Consider the following 13,416-nt stretch of genomic DNA (forward strand, 5'->3'; position numbering starts at 1 on the left):
AGTAGATTTAATCTCATAATTATATTTTCCCAAACGGCAGAAAAGTCAATCAGTTTGGACCACATCACACACTTATTCTGGCAAAATACTTTCACTGTTTCAAAAACTAAGACAGATTTTCATATCTGAATTTCTATATCTCTGCAAAATAATTTCTAATGCAAATCAGACTTTACTAAAAACATAAGCTAAAAATAGAACTGATTAATGTTTAAACAAATGTCAATTCTTCCAAATTATTCTGAATTCAATGTTCACTATAGTCTTACAGCCCCTGTAGATCCCAAATGGATTTATAAAACTAGCTAAACAGCATTTAGCTATTTTTAGAAAAATCTAAGACTAGCTTTTAAGCTCTGCATTTTCACCAGTAGAAGTGCTTTAGAGAAACCAAAAATAAGCTGACATGAATCTGCAGATGAGTATTCAATACCATGCTGCCATTATGCCAGCTTTAAAATGAAAGTGCTGGCTGGAGCAAAGTATCAGGAGGCTTGAAGCTCAGATCGTAACATGAGATTTCCTGTCTCCAGCTGCTGCTTCTGGTTTCCAGTTTTGGGGCACTGGTCTTTTCTGCACTGTTTAATCGCTGGCTCCTGCTGTTACTTCTGCATTTTGCTGTGTTTTTGTGTGAAACAGGTTATCATGCACTGTATCACCTCATTAAACTACTTCCCATCCCAGGTTGTTGGGGGGGGGGTTTGGTTGTTTTTGGTTGGTTGGGTTTTTTGTGTTACTTTCCTGGGGCGGGGGGCAGGTCTTGCAGGAGCAGGCTGTGTTAATCCAGGAAAAGCAAGGACACCACAGCAGCCAAATCTGCTGAATCCAAAGAAAAACTTTTATTTTCCATTCAGAGCCAGCTCTATCCAGCCAGTGGGAAAGGACAGGTTATGTGAACAAAAGGCTGTGCGCTTCTTTCAGCCTTTAAGTAAGAACACCCCATACAAACTAGCCAGGCATTTTTGCCATTGGTTTTAAGGAGCAATAGAACTCAGTCATCATGGGGACATAGGATTTCTTCTTCCCAGCCACTAAAGACCAACCAGACACACTCTCAGGCTAAGACTTCTCCCGTCTTAGTTTAGTAGATGCAACTGCTGCTGGTTTTGCTCTGGGTCCAGCCAGGAGAGAGGCCAAGCTCCCTAGTCCAAAGAAGTGGATACCTGCACACACACAGACAAGGACACACAGGAAGTAGTGCCTTTACCAGCACACCTGTATGCAGCAAATGTGCTCACAGAAGTCTCACAACACAGCCCCATCTTCTCCCTTATCTCCAGCTGAACAGAACTGATGCTCACCAGAAAAAGCCTCATAAGAAACTGGGAGGGACTGCAGTGGCTCAGACAAGAGCACTGCTTACATCCCCTCACATTTTTCCATGCATGTTCTTACCACACCCACCTTGACAGTTTCCTTCCTCTGGTACTATCTCCTCCCAAATAATGTGACTTTAACTACTTTTCCCCATCAGTTCCAGTTTTGCTACATTCCTAAGCAAAACTGGTATATCTGGTAACATTAACTGGGTGTTCTCAGCTTTGCATGGTATTACTGACACAGCATGGTGGGCCTTGCCAGACTCACCCCCCAGTACTCCAACTGTATGTGAGATTTAACCATCTTCCCCTTAAATATCAGTGACATTCATCCATCGTTCACAGCAGCTACCTGTAATTTTTGTCAGCTTCTGTTACTTGTGTTTAGCAGTTTCTTGTATCATGACCAGCAGTTTCTCATGGTCTTCTCAACTGGTGAAACCTCAGGCCAAGGCCTAGACATTTGCCTGCATACTGCAAGATTTATTTCAAAGACAGACACAAAAAGAAGAGCAGACACAAGCTTCATATGGGATAGTGCTAAAGAAGTGTTTCTGCAAAACAGGTAGGATGCAATTATCTACCACAGCCAAATGTCTGGTTCCAGGTTTCATAGAGTTCCAGGTCCTTCGAGGAGACGCTGGGCCGCACCGTTTTGAAGGCACTTTCAAAGTCCAGAAAAGCAATAGGCCGTACTTGGTCTGGCATGATGGTCGCAATGTCCATGGACTGAAGACTGCGGATAGGGCCCAGAGAAGCTTCTCGGCAGAGCTGTGTCATGTCTGCCCCAGAAAATCCATTTGATTTCTTAACTATGAGTTCAATTTCCTCTTCATTTAGACAGCAGTGCTCCTTTGACATTAGGCGAGTAACAATCTGCTTCCTAGCTGAGGATTCTGGAAGAGGAATGTACAGTCTCTTCACCAGTCTCCTTCGGGCAGCTTCATCAATTTCTTGGGGTCGATTTGTTGCTCCAACCACTAGAATACGATCTTCAGAGGAGGTTGTTGCCCCATCTAACTGGACCAGAAATTCAGTTTTTATTCTTCTTGATGACTCATGCTCCCCATCTCCACGCTGAGACAAGAGAGAATCAATTTCGTCGATGAAAATCACTGCTGGTTGTTGACATCGCGCCACAGCAAACAGCGCACGAACCATCTTTTCCCCCTCACCTACCCATTTGGAAGTCAGAGAAGAGGCACTGATGCTAAAAAAGGTCGCTCCAGACTGGCATGCGATGCACTTGCCTATAAGAGTCTTGCCAGTTCCAGGGGGGCCAAAGAGAAGAATTCCTTTAGGAGGACCACGTAACCCAGTAAAGATGTCTGGTCTCAGCATAGGCCAGACTACTATTTCTTTTATAGTAGCTTTAGCATATTCAACTCCAGCAATGTCATCCCAATTGACAGGAGGCCCATGGTCCATGATCTCATGCATAATGAGTTCAATCATTTTTGGTTCTATGTTTTTCAGTCGTTCATCTACAGGTAGCAATGAATCTGTTGGTCCTCTTGAATGAGGTTTACACTGTGCTCCTCCATTTTCATTTACATCTTGTTTTGGAACTGGAGGAATAAAATTGCCAAACAGACGCCGAGATCTGCCTGCACCCAGTGATTTTTTTACACCTCCGTATGATGAGATTGGGTTACGCTGGGGCACACCTTGAGCTTTCTTTTGCTGATCCACCCACAGCTGTTCTTTTGCAGTTCTAAAACCAAGAACACTGCTCTCTTCATTTCTGTTCCTATAACCTGAAAAATTACTGGTTTCTGTACTAATGGAAGCCTGGCATGGAGCGAGGCTAGGAATCACCACACTGCCTTCATCGGCCTGAGCATAAAATGCTTTTCTTTTTCCAGAACCTGAAGACCATGAAGGTACAACTGACTGATTTGAAAGAGATAAATTTTGTCCATCACAAGAGTTACCTAACATTTTCAGAGAACTGCTACTTGTTGCTTCTTTACTTCCAAATAGCGGACTTGCCTGGAAACCTGTATGAACCTGTCTGTTTTTGGAAGCAGGAAGCATATCTGAAGGCTTAGTCACAGGAGACACACTGCTTTGAAGAGATTTTGAAGATGAGGGATGCTCAAGGAGATCTGGTCCCCAACTTGTACATTTTGCTGATCCAGCACAGAGATTAGTTTCTCTGGCATTGCTGCAGATACTGAGTTTAGGATGGCCTGGAGCAGCAGAAGTACTGACCCTTTTACCAGATAGTACAGAGGCATCTGCTGGTGCCATCTGAGAGCTTTGGAAATTTTTGACAGCCTGCATCCTCTCTTGCACACACTTTAATTCAAATACATTATCTGTTGTCAAGGCAGATTGCCACTTGTCACTGTCATTTTGCTGACACTTTGCCAAAGTCAAAATGTTTTCAGCATAGTTATTCAAGCCAGTCTCTATGTTGTCAGAGTCAATAATTGCAGAGTATTTCTCTGTGTATTTTTTAAACAGGTTGGCAGCACAGACCTGAGAGATCTCTGAGTTTGCCCATGCATACTGAATACACAGGAGTTTGGCACGGTATGCATCTGCCTTCTGTCCAGGTGTGCAGGTCCCAGAGGTAATAGCAAAGTAACTTTTCTGCCAGTCACTCAGGTGCATAGTGCTGTGGGTGGGGGCTTCCATCACTGAGACTGAAACATATAGAAAATACCTGCTGTTATAAAATGCACTTCACAGCTATTTGCTTTGGCTATTTTCCTCCTTCCCTAAAAACATATACATGAAAACGTTATTTTAATTGAGAGAAATAGCACAGTAGATCTTGTAAGGTACTTAGTCAGTCTGGAAACATTACCTCCCTCTAAAAGCAACCCGCTTTGTGGGGTAAAGCCATCTAGAATGAGATTCTCTCTTCTTCCCTATTCAAAGAAGAAACAATGAAAGAAAAGCACCACAGTTTGCTTCTAACCAGAAGTCTCCTGGGGAAATAAGTAGACTGAAAAGAATGGTAACAGATGGGGGGAGGGGGGGAAAAAGGGCCTTGTTAAATGAAATCACCAGTGCTTTCATTCTTATTTGACACAATACTGCACAGGGCAGAGGAGGACAGATTATCCATCACTGTCAGAATGATGAAGTTAATTACAGTGATGGTAATAAAAATAGAACTATGAACCTAATAAATAAAATTATGTGCAAAGTTCCTGAGGGGAGGTAAAAGTGAAACTTTTGAATTGAGAAAATATTTAGAGATTCATAGCAAATATTCAAAGCTATTCATTTAATTTAGAACATAATACATTGTCCCACTCTAAATTTTAGAGAAACAAAGCTCTTGTGTGTTTAAAGCAATGCTTGTTGCTCAGTTTTGGAAAATGGAATTTGAAACCCTTGAGCAATTTTTTACTGAAAGAAATAGGAAAGATGACATTTGGCTAAGAAGGAGCATTTTTCTAGTCTTGAAAATATTTGCTCATTTTGGTCACATTTTCAAAGACGTTTTCTCTGCAATACATCACATGCAGAGATAGTTCTGGTAGTGTTAAGAATTTATTCTTTCATAAGAGACAGGGACACAAGCAAAATTATGAGAAACCTATCACTGACTCAACAGGTCTTGCAGAAGGCTCTTCATACAAAGCCATTTCAACTTTCTCATCTGTCCACATGGGACATACATTTAATATATGACCAAAACAAATGAAATTCTAATTGACGTCATAACTGAAGGGTGTCAGCTAGTTTAAAATTTCAATTTGATTTTTCTGAAGTATTTTCTAACATCACATCCTCTCCCTAATCCTGTTAGTTTTCTGCATAGTCTTGCTGTTTTTCTCCAGGCTACCACCAAACGTGTACACAGAGACTCAGTCGCTCTCCAACAGCCGAAACTGCTCCCAGATGTTGTGGGCATCATACTTTGCTGTATGTGTCTAAAGCTGGGGGTTTACTAAAGCACTGGCAATGATTTCTGGCATGCAAATTTCAGCCTCAGCAGAGAAGTAAGCAACTACCTGACAAGCTATGTGCTGGATGTCATTACATTCATACGTGAACACGTACGGAAAGCCTGCTTGCCCCTAGGCAAGAACACTAGAAGCGAAGCACGCCAGCTCTCCAGGCAAGGCTTACTCCTCCCTGATGCAGCGGAGCACATACAGGTCGGTTCTAGCAAGAAGCCCAACTGAGGAGTCCTCACTGGCAGAGCTTCAAGCACGTCAGCCCCATCACCACACCGGGGCCGGGGAAGTGGAGACTAGAGCTCCGAGGGCTCCCTAGTGGCCTTCGTACCAGGGCGAACTGCTTCCCCTCCCCAACACAAAACTCGAAATCGGCTGTGCTGGGCGGGCCGGCCGTGCGGGCTCAGCCACGGGAACGCGGCGCGGGCCGCCCGCCCCTGCGAGCAGGCGGCGCAACGGCCTTCAATCACCTCTAACGGCGGGCCTGGCGCGCAACGCGAGGTGCCCGCGCGGGAGGGGGCCGGCGGCACCACAGCAGGCCATCCAGTGTGACCGCGGCAGCCACACCGCTACCTGCACCCCAGTTCCCGCCACCGCGCGCGAATACACCCACCAGCCACGGCCGCCTCTGCGAATCCCGCGCCCGCTTGACCCCAGGTGTCGCCCCTCTCTCGCCCAACAGAATAACAGGGTTCTGCCAGGCCTAGCCAATCAGAGATCGGAAGGGAGGGCCGAGTGGGAGAGACGGAACGTCGCTGAGCTGACGTCATCAGGAGTCGGGCTCGAGCTCGGGTTAACCGGGGTTCTTGGAGCGGTGGAGAGCGGGAGGGCTGCCGGGGAAAGTTTGGGCGCGGCCTTCCTGCTCCCTATTGGTTGGGCCTGTCGCGCACGCCCTCCAATAGGCGCCAGATCCGTGCCCTGGGAGGTGGGCTGGCTCCATCCGGGCCGCGCGTCTGGCGGGGGGCGGACAGAAACGTGCTGGGTTTTCGGAGCCGCTTGCTTGCCCAGAAGTTCCCGCCCCCTGGAAGGCTGCACACGTCTGGGAAACAGCTCGGTTCTTAGCTGAAAGTTCAGAGCAGCCGAAAAGGAGGGCGCTAGAGGATTTAATAAGCATCGGTACGTGTATCGCCCATCAGGCCGTTTTCAGTGGCAGTACAGAAAGGAAATGGAGATGAGCCGTTCGGCGAATGCGGGAGCAGAAGAGCCGCGGTTCTTGTGAAGGGCTCGATGGCTATCCGGAACGGCAGGGCAGTTGCCTGCCATCACCGTAGCCCACCTGACCACTGTTTATTCCTCTCAGAAAGCCCTTGATTCAGTTTGGAGGAGGCCAGGGCTGTCCACAGCGACCACCCTCTGTGTGGGATATGCTCCACAGGAAACAAGTTCCAGGAGAGCTGTGTCCAAGTGCAAACCCTGGCGCACCTGATGGTTCGGGTGCTAGGGATGGGCACCCACACCTGCGCATGCAGTACCTGGCTTCCATGCCTGCTTATTTCATCTCTCCTACTGGCTCCCACTGGCTGCGAGGTTGTCATAGCCACCAAGGCCAGCACCACAAGCCGATAATAAATGTAACAGCTTCTGTACAGGCCTTTTTGGGGGAACAGCTCTGCTAAAAGCCTCAGTAGCAGCTGCCAAACTCTGGCAGAAGGATGAGTAACGTGATGCCTTACAGGGGAAAAGATAGTAGCCAAGATGGATGTATCCTATGAACTGAATTTGATCGTGGAGTCCCTAGCTGGACCACACAAACCCACATCCCAATTAGCACACCAACCTAGATGTGAATTAGCACACTACACTGCAGTTACACCTCTGGTATTAACATAGCCACTTTTGTGTGGGTGAACATTTGATTTCCCATGGGAAACATTTCTTACAGTTACTGTCAGGTTTTTGTTATACATCAGGCTTGTTATACCATTAGTGCAGACAGCATATTAAACCGTCTGCTCTGCTATGCAAGCTATCATCTAAGACCAAATTGGGCTAACATCTAGTCTGTAGCACTTCTGCCACCAAATTTCCCCCAAGGCATGCTTTTCTGATTGCCCTTGATTGCACAGGGGTGGAGAGTGAAGGAGCCTGCAGCTGCAAGCTCCCAGAACTCCCTTGGGGAACACAAGCGGTAGCCAGACTGGGCTAATGAAATGGGTGGCTGCCTTTTCCTACCTACCTGACAGTGCCTGAGCTGCAAACCAAAGCTGAAACTGGGCAGCCAGCAGAGATCTAAGCTCAAGCTGGGCTGCTGGCTCCACTGGAGATCAGCTGTAGGAACATGCGGAACTTTACAGAAGGGTTGGCATTGACCCTGGTTATGGCCAGGCATTTTTTTGGCTCATGTTGCTGGAGAGGAAACTTCCCACAGGAACTCTCATTTGCAAAGTAACATGTTCAAAGAAGACAATGAGAAAAAGTCACCAGTGGCAAAAATCAGGGCTTTGTGAGCTGAGTGAGGAAGGTGGGCCCCTTGCAGCACACCTGACATGAATGAGAAAAGCTTGGTAAAGAACAAAGACAATAGTCATAGTTCTGTTTCCATTTATTAATGCTGCCAGTTATAATCTACATGTCTATTTAGTAGGCTTTAGACACAGATTTTAGAGGAGCATGACAACTTACAAATTAAAAATCACTAAACATCTGATGTTTTTCCATTCAGGTCATACAGACTACCTGTTATGTAGATATTATCAATCAGTGGTTATTTAATCTGCCCCCACCACCTTGGCCTTCAGGGTTCTCCATTTTATTACTCATTTGCTCCTGTCTTGGCACAATTCAAGTACACACATCTCAAGGTTTAGACTGCTGTTGTAAGGAGACTACAGTGTGAGCACTGCTTATCAAATAAAGTGTCCTTACAGGAGACAACAACAGAAAAACCCACCACACTCAGAGTCATCTATGTAAAGGCAAGAGAAAATTAGAAATTTAACAATTCTGATGAAGTCCAGAGTATAGTATATTGTGTATACTTTCATAAATACATATCTTTTCAATATTTCACCATCAGTAATAAAATATAATTGTCATTAAGAATGTAACTATTGTATTAGCATTCTAATTAAAAAAAAAAAAAGAAAAAAAAGTATGGTTACTGCAAAGTTCCTTTTTTCTCTCCTTTTTTTTAGTAGCTACACTGCCTCCCTTAACATGTTGGTGTTCCACTAAAGTACAATTCTAGGATTTTGTAATTATTTATTTTTAACATCAAACAGTATTAATCAGCACAGACTATATTAGCTTTGGTACACAAGGCACAATAAATCCAGATTCACATATTAACCACTCATAAATATGGTATTTCTCACAGATATGGTGCACAGAAATAGCAGCTATGTTCTTCAAAATGTTCTTTTAAATACTTTTTTTTCTTGAGTTGATTACATAGCCCAGATTTCATCTTCAGATGATCTAACATTAATAGCCTACAATGGAATTATGTGCAGAAAAGAGGGTTTGAGAGTCTGAATTCTAAGAAGGCCTTCACTAATTACATATTCAAGTCATCTCAGGATTTCAGATAAATTAGAACTGTGAACTTCAGATTTCTGGTTTGGCCTGGCCATGAGCAAATGTAATTCCATGGGTCTTGTCACTGCTATTTATTAGAAGACTATTTCTTCAAAATAAAAAATAAATGTGTACTGCATTTATAATATTTTACATTAACTCTTGTTGTGTGGGGGTTTTTTGGTTTTTTGTTTGTTTTTTTTTTCAAAATGAGTTTTGAAATCTGGAGTACAGCCTCTTCTAAAACTGATACCCACATGCTGAAAAAATGTGAAGTGAATGTCAGTATTAGCAACATTTTACCACAGATATCTACATGGACTTAAGTCTAATTGTGGGCTTTTGGGTATGTTTCACCTCTCCTGGGACTCGATGTGCATCTAGCCCGTATCCCTATTCTACAGCAGTCTGAGACTCACACAGGCATGCATCATCCACCTCTGCTCTGGTTTCCATGGAGAGGATTTCCACCAAAATCCTCTTATGTTCAGTCTAGTGTTGCCTCTATGCATTTCTTTTTCAATAGTTATTAGTTTGAATTAATTAGATTTTAATTCCAATTATAGTCACATAAACTCAAAGCATCTCCCATTTCATTTCAGTGGAATTATCTTTCTTTCTTATTACACAATGAAGTGAGCAGAATGGTAGTCATAAAAAGAAATCACAACTTTGTTTCACAGAATAGCTTACAGATTATTTTCAAGTAGTCACTGCTTATAGTAACCCAGTTAAAAATATAGAATACCAGGTGGCACATGGCTTTTAACAATACTCTTAAGAAGGAGCTTTTAAGAGGGCAAATGAAGGAACAAAGTGAAAATCTGTAGCCAGCATAACCTATTTGCTGAGATTTGACAAAATCACTGTTTTAAATGCAAACCCTTTAGGACAAAGTAAAGAAGCTGCCATAAGGACATTTAGTATTAATTTAGTGCTTGTCCCCTTGATCTGGCTATGTAATGAAAGAGTTTTTAAATCCTAACTTCATTTACAGAATTACTGCAGCTTGTCGTGACGTGACAGTTCCCCAAATCACAACAACACTTCCACATGCTTGTTTAGATAGGACCTGAACCACATTATAAACTTCCCCCAACCTGCATTTTTTCAGAAGTCATAATGTTAATTGGTTATAACAGCTCACAGTTCCATCTGTGAAGGAGTGGGTGTGCTAGAGGTGAATGGGGACAATGGAGGGAGCAGTGACCCTTCCATTTCCATTTCCATTTCCATTTCCTTCTTCAACAAATACAAACTGGTAATGATAGCTCAAACCCCAGTGGGTATGTGCAATCCTGGAAACAGGCAAGATGAAACTACCACACAGAGAGGGAATGACTAAGGTTACAATATATCTTGCTCACAAGGATTTTGCTACTGCAGCTTGGCTATGTAGTAACAGGTTTTGTTCCTGTTTTTTTTTTCCCCTTCATAATTTGACCTTCCCACCCACCCTTAAAATAAAACTTGGCAATGCAGAGAAAGCCACTTAACCTCCTCCCCACTGCTACTTCACTGCTGTTACTGTTGTTGGTGGTTTTGCTCCCACGTTTTCAGAAGATCAGTTGCCAGCTGTGAGATGTGCTGCCAGGCAAACTCGATGTGGGTGGATTCCACCGTGCGGGAACAAATAGCAAAACGTAGCACAAATTTCTCTCGCAGATAGCATGGAACCAGATGAATCTTCTTGGCCTGATTTATGCTTTTAAGAAGCGCCTCATTTAGTTCATTTGAGCCCTGAAATCATTGCAATTCAATGGATATGGTGGTGAATTTCAGAAGCAAGTATGGCATATATAAATCCCACCAAGAAGCCAAGCCCAAGTACCAGCAGTAACATGCAGCCAGTTTCTCATCTCTCAGTGCTTTGCCATCAAAGGATTACGAAAAGATGACAGTGCAAGAGAGAGTTTCTCAGCCACAAAGAGCTTTATGGATTAACTAGGGTTTAGAAGCAATGTTCAGACTGGGACATTTGTGATAACCCACTGCATTTTTATGACCTAAGGTCATGAGCTATATGGGTTGAAGTAAAAGCATTCATTATTATACCCATTTCATTACGGTTTTGCTAGATCTAATCAAACAAACACAGAAGGAAGTCTTGCAACAAACTGTTCATTTGTAAAACAATCTTTCTAGTGTTCTTTCAATCATGGCTGCTGTCAGAGAGTGTTTTGACTATGAAGATGTAAATCTTACCCTCATTAAGAATTACTATTGTAATTGCTATTGTAAAGGTAATGTAACCGTATCATAAGTGAGTTTCATATTATCAGTACAAGCTCTAAAAAAGTGTTTTCCTCAAGTTCTGAATCCTACAAAGTGGGCTTTGAGGGAGCAGAATTTTAGAAATGTGGTAAATTGACCTTCCCACAGGAAGAGTCTTCTGCACTCCGGGAAACAAAGATAAATGTTAATTATCTTGCAGAAGGTCAGAGGGACTCCACATGCATGCAGTGTTGAATTTTACCTCCTTCTAACGTACTTCATTCTCTCTGTGCTCAAATAGTGAATGTGAGGATTTCCTCAGAGCAGCTCTATGCTCTTAATATTGAATCTCAAAAGAAATAGGACTGCACCAGGAGAATTTGGTTCTTTTGCAGATTCAGCTAATGTTGACTCAATGGTTTTCATAGTTCATGTCTGTTAGCATTTGAGAGTAGAACATAAGATTTTCGAAACCACTAGTAAATCACTTTAAATGAAAACAATGGAAGAAAAAATCTTGGGATTTTTGTCTGATATAGCAACAAAAGGTGAAGTGCTAGCTGCATATCTCTGACAGCCTTTGTTACCCAAATTAAAGGAACCCACCAGTCTAACTTTTCTATCAGCAGACTAAGAGATGGATTCAGCTTTGCTGGGCAGTTTGCTGTAATAGCTTAGTATATATCATGCTGATCTTGGATGCTATAATTTTATTATTTGGGGAATATCTCAGCTATTGCACAGCTATTGTTTCTCTTACTGCTGGTAACAGATAATTGCAAGAGGTGCTGGAAATATCTGTGCTTTTACTGCAGCGTTCCCATGCTCAACACTGTGGTTAAAAGAGTTGCAGATGGACAAATCAGTCAGTGGTTTTTTTACTGTAGCATCATAGGTCTTCTTGAAAACATCCATGTCATCAAACATGTTCTCTAAAACTTGCACAATTGTGACTTGCCTGCTTAGTCTTTTCCATATTAAAACAAAACATAAAGGAGACAGTTTTCTATTGGCACTGAGGATAAACATATTATTCTCCTGGTTTTGCATCATATTAAAGTTATGGCTGAACCTAAGTCAAAGCCTTGTTCTGCCTTAGCCCAAGTTTTTAGAATCACAGAATGTTAGGGGCTGGAAGGGACCTCAAAAGATCATCTAGTCCAACCCCCTGCTAGAGCAGGATCACCTATACCAGATCACACAGGAATGCATCCAGGCAGGTCTTGAATGAGGCCCCTGGGCAGCCTGTTCAAGTGTTCCATCACCCCCACATGGAGTTTCCTGTGCCTCAAATTCCACCCATTGCCCCTTGTCCTGTCATTGGGTATCACCAAGCAGAGCCTGGCTCCATCCTTTTGGCACTCACCCTTTACATCTTCATAAACATTAATGAGGGGTCACCCCTTAGTCTCCTCTTCTCCAAGATAAAGAGCCGCAGCTCCCCCAATTTCTCCTTGTAAGGAAGATGTTCCACTCCCTTAATCATCTTTGTGGCTCTGCAATGGACTCTTTCAAGCAGTTCCCTGAGGTCCTTCTTGAATTGAGGGGCCCAGAACTGGACACAATATTTGAGATGTGGCCTCACCAGGGCAGAGTAGAAGGGGAGGAGAACCTCTCTCAACCTACTGACCACACCCTTTCTAATACTCCCCAGAATGGCATTGGCCTTCGTGGCCACAAGAACACTTTTCTGGCTCAAGGTCATCCTTCCATCCACTAGGACCACCAGGTCCTTTCCCTTTCACTGCTCTCCAACAGGTCAGTCCCTAATCTATACTGATACATGGGGTTGTTCTTTCTCAGGTGCAAGACTCTACACTTGCCCTTGATGAATTTTACTAAATTTCTCCCTGCCCAACTCTCCAGCCTGTGTAAGTCTCTCTAAATGGCAGCACAGCCTTCAGGTGTGTCAGCCACTCCTTCCAGTTTTGTGCTGTCAGCAAACTTGCTGACAGTGCACTCTGTGCCCTCATCCAGCCCCTGAGGGACTCCACTAGATACAGGCCTCCAAGGGAATTTGGATGAGATCCTGAAATGCATGGCTTAGCTTTAGTCTTCTAGAAGATATTTAGGCATCTTGAATGCTCCTAACCAATAAAAGGACCAACTTTGGTATTTCACAAGTCCTCACCCATTATGGATCAGTTGCTCCTGACAATGACATACTTTGTTATCAGAGATACCTGTCATTAACATGGTGATCCTTACCTTAAATATGAAATGCTCAGTGCTAACTTTTAGGCAATAGAAGTGGTTTTATGATCACAGAATCACAGAATGTTAGGTGTTGGAAGGGACCTCCAGAGATCATCGCAGTCCAACCCCCTTGACAAAGCAGGATAACCTAGGGCAGGCTGGACAGGAACACATCCAGGCAGGCTTTGAAAGTCTCCAGAGAAGGAGACTCCACAACTTCTCTGGGCAGCTTGCTCTAGTGCTCCATCACC

At 43.6% G+C, this 13,416-nt stretch overlaps 2 protein-coding genes across 3 annotated transcripts in view; both read right to left on the reverse strand.

The window, feature by feature from the left end:
* Positions 1-1,895: 1,895 nt before the first annotated feature.
* Positions 1,896-3,962, reverse strand: FIGNL1 (fidgetin like 1). 2 transcript variants are annotated; one of them, XM_054381798.1, is made up of 2 exons: positions 3,367-3,962; positions 1,896-3,276 (listed from the first exon to the last, which is right to left on the reverse strand). In XM_054381798.1, the coding sequence occupies exons 1-2, from the start codon at positions 3,960-3,962 to the stop codon at positions 1,896-1,898; spliced, it is 1,977 nt and encodes a 658-aa protein (XP_054237773.1). The 2 variants fall into 2 exon arrangements, with proteins under 2 accessions (XP_054237773.1, XP_054237772.1); XM_054381797.1 differs by having other exon boundaries at positions 1,896-3,962.
* Positions 3,963-10,279: 6,317 nt separating this feature from the next.
* Positions 10,280-13,416, reverse strand: part of DDC (dopa decarboxylase) — a 49,359-nt gene continuing 46,222 nt past the window's right edge. Inside the window, exon 13 of the mRNA XM_054381692.1 lies at positions 10,280-10,495. Within this exon, the coding sequence (XP_054237667.1) occupies positions 10,280-10,495 (216 nt within the window). The remainder of the gene's footprint in view (positions 10,496-13,416) is intronic.

This window comes from Indicator indicator, chromosome 6, assembly GCF_027791375.1.
Source record: "Indicator indicator isolate 239-I01 chromosome 6, UM_Iind_1.1, whole genome shotgun sequence".
Taxonomy (NCBI): Eukaryota; Metazoa; Chordata; class Aves; order Piciformes; family Indicatoridae; genus Indicator; species Indicator indicator.